We start from the raw sequence: 13,743 nt of genomic DNA, 5'->3' as shown, positions 1-13,743 counted from the left end.
TATATCTCAATCACTTCAAACAAAAAAATATAAATCATACTTAATGTTCGCAGCTGGTGATATAGTGCAAACACCACTATTAGTCTAGAAAAACTCTAATATCTAAAAAAATTTCTTAAATAATATTTTATACTTCAGTAAACTTAGAAAATTAAATAGGTGTACTACAAAAAAGGGAAATCTATTTTGTATTTTACATTTGAAATAACAAACAACAACAATAAACTATTTTTGTATTATACTGCAGCTAAACAATATTATTTTTGTTTCAGCATTCTTAACAATTTGCCTATGAAGGAAAATTCCTTACAAACCACTATCATGAGAGTATTTTTGACGTCATCGGCACATGCTTATAAAGAAAGGTAGGATTTTATTTAATTAAGGAAGTGGACACTACAATTTGTTACTCAGGAATTATTCTTTCCAAATCATCCACGCTACATTAGAAAAGTACAACTCATATTTATACATTTCCTTTTAATTTAAAATTAATTTCTTTCTTATTAAATGAGCTGAAAGTGTTAATATTGTTGGGAAGTATCAGTGAACAGAATTTTTAGTTGGAAATTACCTAGGTGCACTCTCAACCCCCAATTATAAAACGACGCGTTGTTTTTATCTGCTGATTAATTAATTTTTCCTTTATAAAATCAGCTGAAAGTATTAGAATGTATTAAAACTGTTGCAGAGCATCAGTGAAGAGAATTTCATAATTAGTAATAACGAAGGTGCAGTTTCAACCCCCAATTTAAAACATCGTTTTTTATATACATATATATATTACTTTCTCCCTTATTAAACAAGCTAGAAGTGGTTGAACAATAGTAGTAAACTTCTTGTGAGGCATCAGTGAAAGGAATTTTATACTTGGGTACACTTTCAACCCCCAATTTAAAAACGTCGTTTTTATATATTAATAAATTAATTCCACCTTTTATTAAAGGAGATAGAAGTGCCAAAATATATTAGAAATGTTGTCAGGCAACACTGAAATGAATTTTCTAGTTGTATATTATCGTAGTTCATTTTCAACCCCTAATTTAAAAATGTCATTTCTATTTCTAAGTAGGTACAAAAATGTATTAAAGTTAATGTAAGTAATCAATGAAATTAATTTTATTGTTAAAAATTATCAAGGTGCATTTTCAACCCTCAATTTAAAAATATCGTTTTTATTATAGAACTGCTACTAACTATGCCGACGATGTGAATACTCTGTAGTACATTGGGTTGCCTATATGAAGTGGAACCAATCACAAGCACTATTTTATAATTTTTATTTTAAATTCGAATTAACACACATTCCCGCGAAATTGAGCGAATGCGCTGTAATCAAAGACAGAACTATTACAATGTGAGTCGAAGTTTATAGTGTAACTACTACACTTTTCGATATTAATAAAATAATTTATTTATGTTTATTTAATGCATAAACTGCCTACGGAAATTGTTACGATTTCATAATACTAAACACTGCTGACTTAAATGAATTCTTTTTCACTTTGTTTTGAATATTCGTTTAATTTGGGTATTTTTACATAGTATAGTGCACGTTACGTTTCTTCATAGTTTCCGAAAAATGCTGACAAAAAACTTTTAGCTTTATTTGAGAACATTGTGATGTTTATTTGTAAATTAAATTTTCCGTTATTACAGAAGATGAGAATATTTTTGTTTTTCTTTATAATCGTCCAGTATTGTGGAAATTTAAACAAATAAAACTACAACAGATATTAATTGGAGTGAATATATTCACAATAGTTTTAAAAATCATCCAATGCATTTTTAACTTAAAAAGTATAAGTAAAAGTACACGTAAGTAAACCATACATATATATGTACATCAAAACATTTATACATAATATTAATAATTATTGAGTCTAAAAATTATCCATATTCAGTCTTTTAATAAAAATTACGTAATTATTTAGTCAGTACTTTTCACTTTCATTTCTGAAAACTTTTGTCCTAAAAGTTTCATTACATCGCCATGTTTCAACTGAGGCGTTTTATACGCCGCGTAATTATTTTTTACAAACAAAGCAAAAGGGTTTGGTTCCTTCTTTGGAGTTGCCGGAACACTTTGTACTTCCCCAGACTTATTTATCTTATTAATTAAAATTTCAAAAACGCCATAACAATAACCACATCTCTTGCGTTCAATATCCAGTGATTTACTATGTCGACCAATGCTGAAACAGTAATTTGTATAAACTTAGTAAATCGTAAACTACAGTGGTTACTAATTGTCGTACCTATAGCCACATCCAGTGCACCTGTAAGTATATTTTGTATTTACTTTGTAGTTGTGGCATCTTCTTATAGGAGGCAATTCTGGGAATACTGACCCTGCCTTTTGAGCCCTAATAATACAATTTTTTGAATATATATTATTATAAAATGTAATTAATACAATTTGGCTAATATTAGTGCATGTAATATTAGTAATTTAAATGGCAACACATTTCCATTGCCAATGAAATTTTTTCCAAATAGATACAGGTATTTAACTTACTTATTGGAATACCGGATTAATTTGTCGAGCTGAAATACGACAAACGTAAAAAAAAATATATATGCAACAAAAGTTGAGATTCAGAATATTGTTTTTAGGCTTGTCACAAAGAACACCTGATCTCAACAACTGATCTTTAAGTTTTAACTCTTTAATATCGTTGCACTTAAAAGTTTCCGATTCATGACGCGAATCTAGCTCAATTAGTACTCAAAACATCCCTGTAGTGTAGAGAAATGCTCGTCTCCACAACTCGAGCTTTTTCTTGCAAAAATTTGACCAATACATGTTTTCTTATTATGGCGCGCATTTTGTCACCCCCTATGACCAGTCGTCTCCTACTTTTTTTTTTTTAATTTTTGGTACATATACATGCTATCTACCTACCTGCAAACACCCCTTCCAAATTGTTATTAAGTTATGGATTACTATTTACAATGTCTTTTTTATAGNCGACAACATATTAAAGTTTTTTAAAACATTAAAAATATTAATCCACAAAAATAAAATAATAATTAACCAGAAAAATTGTTTAAAAACCAAGTTACCACTTTTGCCACACGGGTCCATGTCCATCTGACAAGCTATCGATGATCCAACTGGCAGCATGACACATCTCGTGAATCAGTGTATCTCGGAGCCTATCGGCCGAGTCCAGAATTTTTGTAGCCAAAGCTATTCGTACTTTTCTAGTAATCCGGCCCTGAGAAGAAGTTGTTTTTACACAATAACAAAACCCAGCGGACCCTCTCATTCTATCATTCCATTGAATTAATGTATCAGATGGAATCTGACTATCAAACACTTTTTCATTGTACATTGAGAATAACTTTTTTGCGAGCTCATCTTTGAGCGTTTTAAAATTGTTCCGGAATATTAAGGCCGAAGGGTCGCAACAGTGTTTAGGTAAAGAACCTAAAATAAAAAAGCAATTATCTTTATAAAATTAGATAATTTTATTTATTTTGTATTCTACTACCTGATAAAGACGATAAAAACGATGCCTGTCTTAAACTTTCTTCAAAGTACTTTTTATTGTTTTTATTATATTTTTGTACATCATTATCATCGTCGAAGTCAGAGTCTATTATTTTATCAACTTTTTCTCTTCTATTGCTATTCTTCTTCTTTTTATCTTCAGGCTTAGCAGTGTTTCTTTTTATCGGTTTTTTTCTAATACCTTTTTTATTATTCATAACATCTACATTTTCCTTGTCAAAATGAATATCATCAAGCAGATTGTTTTCAATCAGTCTACAGTTATTTTTGTCTAATTCATTACAATTGCCATTATCCTTCAATTTTCTCAATAGCCTATCTTTTAAACTTAAAAAGTCTTCACCAACGTCACCAAAAAGATTCTCTTTTGGGGAATCAATATTTTCTTTATTTAAATTGAAATTAGTTGTACTACTTTTTGCAAATAAAGGTGAAATATTTTCTCTTTCTTCAAAATCGAGCTTTGTACGAATGTCAGAATATTTGCAATTATCATCTTCATCAGAAGTACTAGTATCTGGATCACAAACTTGTTTTAGTAAATCAATCCACGGCGCTTTCTTATGTTTGTAGGTGGGAGTTCTTGTTCTGCCTTTTCTAAAAAGAAAGTACAAAGCAAGATGTTTTACTTTTTAAAAGCAATACTCTTGTTTATTTACATGTCAGTTAGGGCGACTTTTTTTAAGTTATTTGGAATGTAATTTTTCTCCTGCTTTCTTTCACTTTGTTGTAATATAACATCTTTATTTTCTCGCCAGCAATCGCCATAAATATCGTCCAATACATCCTCAACAGATTTTTCTGATCCTTCATTTCTATCACTAATTCCATTTTTTGGCTTTTTAAAAGTGTTACTACCTACAGAGTTAAAAAGTATGAAAACTGAAATTAATCTAAGAAAACATCTACAAATATTTTTAAAATGTTAATGCATTGCTTTCTACAGCAAATATTGAAAATTCAAACAGTAAAAAATATAGCTACACCCCATCTCTTTTTTCACTAAATCAAAATAATTATCTTAGTTTTTTATGCTTATTACCTTTTTTAGGGACAACTTCAGCTGAATTATTACTATCATTTATTGAAATTCTTAATGACAGAGAAACACTTGTATCATTCAACTGGACAGGTTTATCTTTGATGCAGTTATTTTCTTTTACATTTTTATCTGGTGTTTTCGAAACACACTCTTCTCTAGCATTCATTTCTTTATAATTATCTACAGAATTCTGAGTTAATTGATTACGGACATTTCCCAGAGATTGTTCTAGTTTAGAGGTACTGTTGTAATAATCAACATCTTTTAATTCACTATTTACTTTTGATACCCATTCAGCGACTTTTTCAAACTTTGTGTCTGACAAACTGCATTTCTGTGTGTTAATTTCCAGTATAGAAAACGAATCTTCAATAGTTACAACTGAATTTTCTGAATCAGATATAATAATAGTGGAATTGTTAATGTCGCTTTTTTTATCAATTGAAGTGCTAGACAGAGTAGACACAGTCTCTGAAGAACTTTCTTCTACAAGTATAATACTCTCGTTTTTTTTACACTCAGTTTTGTATAACATGGAAGATTTTTGAATTGGCTTCTTTAAAGATAAAATTTTCGGCACTAAAAGTAAAACAGCATATTCATGTTAAATACAAATGAATTTTGCTTAGTATTACCATTTTTCCTGATTCTTTTACTTGTCAATAACTTTGGTGACATGCTGCTTAATAATGTAAAAGATTCTTCTAAACTCATTTTTTTTAAGAAATAGGTTAATTTACTTATCTAACACAAACTGTTTAACACATATTTACACTTGTTTTAATCTGATATGATTATGTCCTAGGAATCTATCCGTAAAGATATATTTTGCAGTTATACCTGTTATAACAACATAAAAAATGTAAAATACAGTTGATATTTGATATAATTGTATGATTCGAATTTAAATGAAACGGTTAAACAGCAAACGTCACCTGAAGGGTGCGTTCAAAAATCTCCCCGAGAAAAAAGACTATAGCTAGTTTATCTCTATGGGTACTTGTTCATTAGTACTATTCCGTTAAAGTTGACTGATATAGTGGCTGAATCTGAACCTCATACGTAAATATAATTAAATATTTTTTTTTTATACTTCTGCAGTAATTATAAATTTAAATTTATTAATTATTGATTGGAAATAATAAGCACTAAAATTCTAGCCGTTATTAGATGGTATTAGGTAAGCGTGGTAAATAATATGAATATACCTTACAGACCAATTGAGAATTAAGCAACACCAAATTTAAATCATAGGTTTGACGTTTGGTTGAATTTGAAATGAATTTGAGTTTTATTTTGAATAAATACTTACACGTTACGATTTTAAAATAAAATTCACAAACCTCTCAGATAGCTAGTCCTAAAAAGGTTATAATTGTATATCTACATGTAAGTAACCTATTAGATTAATTAATTAATATCAAATAAATTGCCAAAGTATGTTGCTGGACATTATATAATTTTAAAATATTGCAATTTAACTGTTTTTTTTCTATGTGCAATAGTTATCTTACCTATAATAATTAAAAGGAGTTCAATTAGTTTGGAAAAATCAATTGTATTTTTAATTTAAGGTAGATATTCACTTGACAACTAATAAAATGGCAACTGGAGATAAGTTTAAAATTTCCTTTCAAAAATGTAAAGTGAATGATTCTCGTATTACCATTCAGAAACTCGTTCAATTGCTGGAACATCCTGCCACAAAAACTAATATAGATCGACATTTAGAATATCTGGATGAATTACTGAGAGCGACAACATATGCATTTGTATGCTTTTAAGTGTTTTATTTTTATAAGGTGTCCTACGACGATCTTACAGTTTAAGTATAAAAGTAACTAAAAAAGAAACTTGAAGCTTCATGGTTGTTGTTAATTGCAAATGTATAATTTAAAGCATCATGTCATGAACAAATTATTCAAAATCCTAAAACTCACAGTTTGAATTAAACTTATAATTGTTAAATTTTGATGTCTTTCTAACTAAAATATTTTTGACATTTGTTTCCAGTTGTAACAGATGTTTGTACCAATTCAAACATGTAATAGAAGTGATCTCAAAATTATTACAAACATTCACAATCCTTATATACTCTTGTCTTAAAATCGTCATAAGAATTAGAATGTCATCATATTTAACTTACTTCTTGATCTTCTTTAGTGGCTTACAGAACTTCCTTATGTTACACGATTACTGGAAATACTTTTTGAAAAAAAACATGATTATACTGTTTTTGAGCCTTACTTTCCAAGAATATTGATGCTTTGTTCAATTCCACCCTTACAAGAAAAATCTACTGAGGCCATTTGGTATGGTATTCATTTAGAAGAATTTTTTAATGTTCTAGGTATTCTTATATTGATTAATATTGCCCTATAAAAATTTATAAAATAATTACTTAAGGATATTTTTTAATGGTTGTGGAAGAAGAATATCAGAATATTATCATCTATGTTATCACATGTTTAATTTTAAGAAAAACGATGGATACCGAAATTTCTGTTTCGGAACAATCTTGTCGAGATGCAATTGAGAAAAGTAATTTGCCAGAAATTATAGCGCATATGTTTGTCGACTCTAATGATGAACTTTATAAAAAACTTCTGAACCTTGCTTATAAATTGGCAGAGAAATCAAAACCTATATGTAAGTTTTCCAATATAATGCACCTATGAATTTTTTTACCTTTGATACATAACTTGATATCTTTTTATAATATGTAGGTATATAATTTAATTTAGAAAATTACCGTAATAACGTAACCGATTGCGTATCTCTGCAGACAGACATAGAACCTTTATCAAACTGTTATGATGTTAATAGGCTTCTAATAAATTTTAAAAATTGTGGCGTAATTTCCAGATCTAGGGATAGTATAATTTATAACTATAGCGTAGGTACTGATGCTATTGCGAGAGCTAGAGAAATATCGGATTTTGGTGTTTTGTTTAAGTAGTAAGAGACCACTTATGAAACTGAATAAGAGACTCCAACATAAGTTGTTTATTTAGAAAAAGATTTTCTTATTTTTAGTTAATTACAAAAGTAATACGTTAATTTGTAAAATATTTCCGTTACAGGTCAAAAGTTTGTTATGTCTGCTGCTTTAACACCCTTAATGCTCCGTTTTTATCCAAAATGGAAAGAATGTGATCGTGAGGAACGTTTTGAAACTGAAATTGAAACGACATCTATTGAGCACTATTTCACAGTAACAAACTTAATAGCATTGCTGTTAGATAGCATTAAGGAAAATTTTTCCAATTTTAAAAAAATTGTCATATGGCCGACATCCACTGCTTTAAAGTAAGGAAATTTTGTCTATTGTTACACACTTTGTTGGCTTTATATTTATTTAGTTTAATAATTACTTTTATATAAAAGTAAACTTTAAAAAATTCATAAATGTCTACTTAAAAACTGAAACAAAATTAATTTAGTACTAATACTAAATTATGTATAATACTACAATTCCATTTTAGAAATTTTTTATTGATATTGAGAGTGTATACGAAATGGAGAGGATATCAGGTGGAACGAAATAGTATTTTGGCAATTTTTTTAAAAATACTGTCGCTCCACCCTTTACTATCAAATTTAAATACATGCGGTTTTGCAAATGGTAATAAATACCGTGAAAACCAATGTTTAATAAGACAATTGAGGGCACCTTAACTTCTTTTAGATCTTGCTCTTTTAAGTGTTGCAACTGAAATGGGTACTGCAGGCACTTGGGCTTCTACAGTTACATTTCTACCAGATGAAAGGGATTATGAATTTAAGAGAATGCTACTGATAGCATTATGCTTGAAATCAAGAGATATAGATCTAAATGTAATTTCTTTGCTTGTTTCTATGAACATAATAATCACGGAACAAAACGAAACGGGAAAAATATTACATTTTGATTTTTAAATTTTCTAAAGAACTTGTTCTACAATAATGCTATAGAAATAAAAAGGATAACGCAAATTACAGTTTCAAATAAGATTAAAAGTTTCCAAAATTGTTTTAAATCAATGTTGTTAAATACTAAGTGTATTTCTTGTGAATGTCGAATTACTTTTCTCTAATACTAAAACAGTGTAATTTTTTATTATCCTATTGTGGTTAACTAAAACTTAAAAAACAATTTCACAAGATGTGCACAAAATAATGTTCATTTTTATTTTAATTTCAGTTACTTAAAACTAGAAAAGTTATTCCTGGATTACTCCGAATAATTACACCAGGAATGAATATTCCCTGGAGACCAGATTTCTATTGTGGCTTACTTCGTTTAGCATTTTATGTTCTACAATTATATCTTGAGCAATTATCAAGTGAATTTATGAACAATAATGGACCAGTAAGGTATACGTTATTAATTATTTTTTTCACAAAAAGTATTCAAAAATTCATCGTTTAAGAACTCTAATGATGATTGAATATTACACCATTAAACCATACAGCAATGATGCGCTAATAAGTGCCCTGCATTTTCTAAAATTTTTAACCGAAGTTCGTATTCGCAATATGATCGAAGAACTTGAAAAAAATCACTGTGTTGAAATACTACTATGTAGGTAGATTTCCGTAATCGGAATTACTAACTTGATTAATTATTAATAATTGCTCTTATGAGGTATATGGGAGCAGCTGATGGCAAACAGTTTAAGGCAGTCATCTCAAAAGTGTTTAATGTACATATTTTTTATTCTTAACAAAATGAATGTCGACAAGCAAAAAGACTTCTTAATGATACTTCATATAGAACTACTTAAAAGGGTTTTGAATCCAACTAAAGAAGACGTCATTGCCAACGATAAAATGCTAGTAACACACATTAGACTTTTATGGAATAGCCTTACTTCTTTTGATAAATCTTTTGATTCGTTCATTGCTAATAGTGGAATTTTTATTCTACTTGATACAATTAAGGCAAGTTAATTATATTTCTAATATGCCACTGTAATTATTAAGGTAGTTTGATCAATTTTACTGTTGGGTGCCTGTAGGACTAGATTCATTTTTTTTGCTTTAAAACATGTTACGTGTACTGTTATGAGAAACTAAATTCGTACGCCTTCTGAATAATATTCGAATTGATGACTGAAGGTATTTGTACGAATTTTACTATGCCACTTCGTATTTTTCATCAGATATTGGTGCCCATTGATTATTACATGTAATAGATTATCCTTATGTTAGGTTCTTGACTTGCCACAAGTGTATGCAAATTATTATATTGCATGCTGAATATTTTACTTCCATAATAAAAGACTGAACAAAAATCGCTAACTTTTTCAATGATGTGACTGAAAATTGTTTTTCCCTTAAAAGCAAATATAAACCGTATCGAAACAAAATATCCAATTTCTAATAAATATAATAATTAAATGACAAGGAAAGATATACAAGTAGTACTTATATTTTAATTCACTGATAATGTTAAATGCAGCCTATTTAAAAAATATTATAGAATTGCACAATGGCTGTAAAAGCAGTTGCTCTTGGTTTACTGGTCGATTTATGTGAAGAAGGTACATGTATTCCTTACGTCGTAACTTGGAGATCACGAGGGAAAACTTTTCTTAATCTCCTGATTGATATTTTTATGGAAGAAAATAGAATGTTAAAAGTTAAAGTAAATGAAAATTGTATCATAAAAGGTATTGTGATATTTCTTACAAATTGTCCCCAATTATAGTAACGAAATCCCCTCTTATTTTGTTTTATACAAGATCCTGAATGGCCAATATGTGGACATAAACAGAAAGAAGAAATTGAAAGAAAAGATAAAAATTCAAGTGCGAGTCCATCTACAATTGATTTATTGGGCAGTTGCAGATCGAAAGTATACGCACTTCTTCAAATTTTAAATTTCATTCATGAAGAGAAAGTAGAAATGTGTAATGAACAATATCATATTTTTGATAAAAGGGTTTCTATTACTGACCAAGTACAGGTAGTTCACTACTTATTACATGAATATTTTAAAACTATAATTTTTAGATTAGCCTATTGTTAGCACAAAATTATTTATTACTCAAATTGGGTGAGGTATGGTCAGAAATTCAAATTGATTTAATCAATGAAAATTTGCAACCAATTGATCTGGATTCGTTTCTTTTGGATACAGTCACTAAATACTACAGAAATTGGGGATTACGTATTCAAGAGGCTCAACATGAGATCATACAACAGAATCGTTTCAAAGTATTGCTTTGCATTTTTTAATTTATTATATTTCTAATTAGATTAGTTTAACATTTTAAAGTAGTTTTTGTAATTGGAAAGACATAATTTAAAGGAGGGGGGATTGATTGACGTTTTACTTTAAGGAACTGATAGCAGAAAAGGAGCTGTATCTTTTATTAAAAGAAGCCCGATTATCTAATTCATATAAAGCATTGGTGGAATTAAAACTATTAGCAAGATCCAGTGAAATTATATTTAGATTAAGAGGAACTCAGCGGCAAAGGAAACACCTTAATTTAGAAAATATGGCTGTTGGCAAATGGATGTTTAACTTGCCCGTTCAAGTAAATTTAACAACAAATATTTTATCACATTGAGGAAAAATCAATCATTTATTATTCTATAATTTTTTTTCAGCCAATTTATCATCAACACATTAAAATACCTATTGATGAAACAAAGCTAGATGAGAAGTGTGATTTAGATGCTGTATCATCAGCAGCATCAACAGATAATGAATGTAATATCGCAAAGTTTGAACAGGAAGAGAGCTCAGAGTGTTGATTTTACTTTTCCATATAGTTTTTAATGAATCATATACGACTGATTATTTAAATAAACAATTTACAGTTTTTACTTCTTTAATCATTAATAATAATGAAAATTAACAAGGTACAGTACCATCTTATTACCCACAATTTTTTCCATTAACAACATACTTTGGCACTATTACATTCATGGTTATAATACATAAACTAAATTTTAATTTGACTAGATGACTTATTCATTGTTTTAAATTACTTATTTAATTACTAGTTGACTATAATTATACTAAATTAATAATACCATAAATAACAGAGATCTTTGGTCACTTTTACAATTTAAATTATTTTCCAAAAAAGCAGACAGTGTAGGTACTTATTAATAAATGGAATTCTCATCTTCAGGTTGAGCAATACTCATACTTCCGTTGAGGATGTTTTATTTGATAATCCTTGCCTTCATAATGCATGGGTGCCTGGGAATCTTTTGGGACAACAGGGAAACAACACCACAGGATAAATGCGACAAATGCAACTACAGTACCAATAAGAAGAATGAAATCTTCAACGCTCTAAAATAAAACAATTAATATAAAACTTAAAAGCAAATAAAATCTACTTACTGGTTCTTCACCTAAAAGTACATTATTAATTAAATATACAAAGTCGTCAAAAGGAGTAATCATTTTGTTTATAGGTTATGTTACATTTTACTCTACGCGATAGATTAACTATAGCAAAGATTATAAATTCACTCAATTTTTTTTCTTATATTAATCCCAATATTCTAACTTACATTTTAATATTAACAGATTTAGAACATATATTGATAGACAATAGATAGTACATTATTTCCCTAATGATAATAATAATATTTGGAGTATACTTAGTTTATACAACCACATATGCACAGGATTTTGCGCGTAGCATATATGTAAAACGCAACAAATATTTTGCCGATTTTACTAATTTTTTTTTAGGTAATTAAATTCGAATAATTAAGTACATGAATCATGAAACATTAAAAAAATTGAAATTCGAAGAAGAATGGAGTATACTTCTTATTTGTAATACAAAGTTCCTAAAATTGATTGTTAAGTAGAAATGATATCTCTTTGCAAGTGAAATTGATTTTCATTTCGTATTTGTCGATTCCTAATTTACAAATTAACAAATTTAATATCACCTCAGTCAGACCTGAGCGTAATCTAGGGAAATAAGCGGAATAGCAGCAGTGAATATCTATGATAATGAACAGTACTATTCTCTATTGTAAGTAATAAGTATTTATTTATGGCTGTAAGCAAGAACATAGTCTATGAACTAGTATGTGTCAGATTGACTGGTAACAAACTAATAACAAAACTATCTATGAACAAAACAGCGCAGTACGCAGTAGTAGTTGTTCGTGTCAGCATGCTGTAAATGTGAAAGAAACCAAACTCTTCATTCGAAACTTCACTCAATTTATTTGCTGTGCGGTTTACTCAACTTAGAAAACAAAAATGGCGAAATTGTGGTTAGAGTGTAGTAGTACTTTGGTGATAATTTCATTATATTTGTGCTTATCGTCGATAGCAGCCAGTCAAGGTATAGTTTCCAATTATTGTATTTACCTATGAACACCCTGATAATTGAATACATTGCACTTGAAATGTTAAATTTTGTTATTTTAAATTTTTATTTTTTATGTTGCTCTAGCATCATTTAGTTTTAATCGCTATCTTTTGTATTAAAATACCTAATTCTAATTAATTTGAAATACAAATTCTGGGAAAACATTTCAAGTTGTATTCGAAACAAACTACTAGAAGAACTAGTTTTAGGGTTTTTTTTATAACCTATTTTAGCAATAATTATAATTTAAATATTAAAGCGTTTGAAGTGTTTGGAAGCTAATTTTGAAGGAGATTAAATAATTATACTTTAATATTTAAAAGAGCCATTTTTGCTGAACTGTTATTATTTATGCATTATTATTTATTAAGTGTTCCACTTTTAATAAATTATTTATAAAAATAATTTAAATTACCTGCAATTGAAATAGGTTTAACCTATGGTTAGTGATCTATATATACAAGTATATAGGTATAATGCAAATATAATCTTAGAGCATAGACACCCAATAATTCTTTAAACTTCACCAATGACCAATAAAACTGAATCATCATTAATTTACCTAATCTCCTATTCCATGTTGCACTTACTTTTCTTCTGTAAAGTGTTTTACAACACCACCAAAGTTTTCCAGTCTTTTAGATTTTCTGGAGAAGTCCTCAAAAATTCAACAAATAAATAGGTATCTAGGTACCCAGTTAACTGCAAGATCAAAAATTTGTTAAGCATTATTTAGAGATCGCCAGGGTTGGCATGTTTAAAACAGTGTTTTAAACACTGTTAAAAACAATTAGTTAATGACGTCAACACGCCAGTATAAAAAACTTGTTTAAAACAAGTTT

At 28.6% G+C, this 13,743-nt stretch overlaps 3 protein-coding genes across 20 annotated transcripts in view; 1 reads left to right on the top strand and 2 right to left on the bottom strand.

The window, feature by feature from the left end:
* LOC108732881 (mitochondrial glutamate carrier 1-like) overlaps window positions 1-11,374 on the top strand; it is a 129,296-nt gene extending 117,922 nt beyond the window's left edge. For 3 of the 17 annotated variants that reach the window (XM_025976986.1, XM_025976990.1, XM_025976989.1), the window contains 13 exons: window positions 273-365; window positions 7,039-7,208; window positions 7,643-7,868; window positions 8,045-8,184; window positions 8,248-8,396; window positions 8,743-8,915; window positions 8,972-9,123; window positions 9,187-9,482; window positions 10,024-10,213; window positions 10,286-10,503; window positions 10,557-10,760; window positions 10,886-11,086; window positions 11,160-11,374. In XM_025976986.1, coding sequence (XP_025832771.1) covers window positions 273-365; window positions 7,039-7,208; window positions 7,643-7,868; window positions 8,045-8,184; window positions 8,248-8,396; window positions 8,743-8,915; window positions 8,972-9,123; window positions 9,187-9,482; window positions 10,024-10,213; window positions 10,286-10,503; window positions 10,557-10,760; window positions 10,886-11,086; window positions 11,160-11,306 — 2,359 coding nt within the window. In that variant the 3' untranslated portion in view covers window positions 11,307-11,374. Of the gene's footprint in view, window positions 1-272; window positions 366-5,579; window positions 5,622-5,653; window positions 5,949-6,133; window positions 6,910-6,965; window positions 7,209-7,642; window positions 7,869-8,044; window positions 8,185-8,247; window positions 8,397-8,742; window positions 8,916-8,971; window positions 9,124-9,186; window positions 9,483-10,023; window positions 10,214-10,285; window positions 10,504-10,556; window positions 10,761-10,885; window positions 11,087-11,159 lie in introns of those variants that run through there. The other 14 variants (XM_025976985.1, XM_025976984.1, XM_025976988.1 and 11 more) reach the window with 14 other exon arrangements.
* On the bottom strand, window positions 1,869-5,474 carry LOC112905150 (uncharacterized protein PFB0315w-like). 2 transcript variants are annotated; one of them, XM_025977003.1, is made up of 7 exons: window positions 5,195-5,470; window positions 4,560-5,138; window positions 4,177-4,375; window positions 3,498-4,114; window positions 3,067-3,433; window positions 2,259-2,366; window positions 1,869-2,195 (listed from the first exon to the last, which is right to left on the bottom strand). In XM_025977003.1, the coding sequence occupies exons 1-7, from the start codon at window positions 5,271-5,273 to the stop codon at window positions 1,931-1,933; spliced, it is 2,214 nt and encodes a 737-aa protein (XP_025832788.1). In that variant the 5' UTR covers window positions 5,274-5,470; the 3' UTR covers window positions 1,869-1,930. The 2 variants fall into 2 exon arrangements, with proteins under 2 accessions (XP_025832788.1, XP_025832789.1); XM_025977004.1 differs by lacking the exons at window positions 1,869-2,195; window positions 2,259-2,366 and adding an exon at window positions 2,520-2,547 and having other exon boundaries at window positions 5,195-5,474.
* Window positions 11,366-12,074, bottom strand: LOC108732883. The gene is made up of 2 exons (XM_018463877.2): window positions 11,908-12,074; window positions 11,366-11,856 (listed from the first exon to the last, which is right to left on the bottom strand). The coding sequence occupies exons 1-2, from the start codon at window positions 11,968-11,970 to the stop codon at window positions 11,686-11,688; spliced, it is 234 nt and encodes a 77-aa protein (XP_018319379.1). The 5' UTR covers window positions 11,971-12,074; the 3' UTR covers window positions 11,366-11,685.
* Window positions 12,075-13,743: the final 1,669 nt, after the last annotated feature.

Source organism: Agrilus planipennis, unplaced genomic scaffold, assembly GCF_000699045.2.
Source record: "Agrilus planipennis isolate EAB-ADULT unplaced genomic scaffold, Apla_2.0 scaffold31, whole genome shotgun sequence".
NCBI classification, from domain to species: domain Eukaryota; kingdom Metazoa; phylum Arthropoda; class Insecta; order Coleoptera; family Buprestidae; genus Agrilus; species Agrilus planipennis.
The sequence above is the reverse complement of the archived record's forward strand: the minus strand, read 5'-3'. Positions and strand labels throughout refer to the sequence as shown.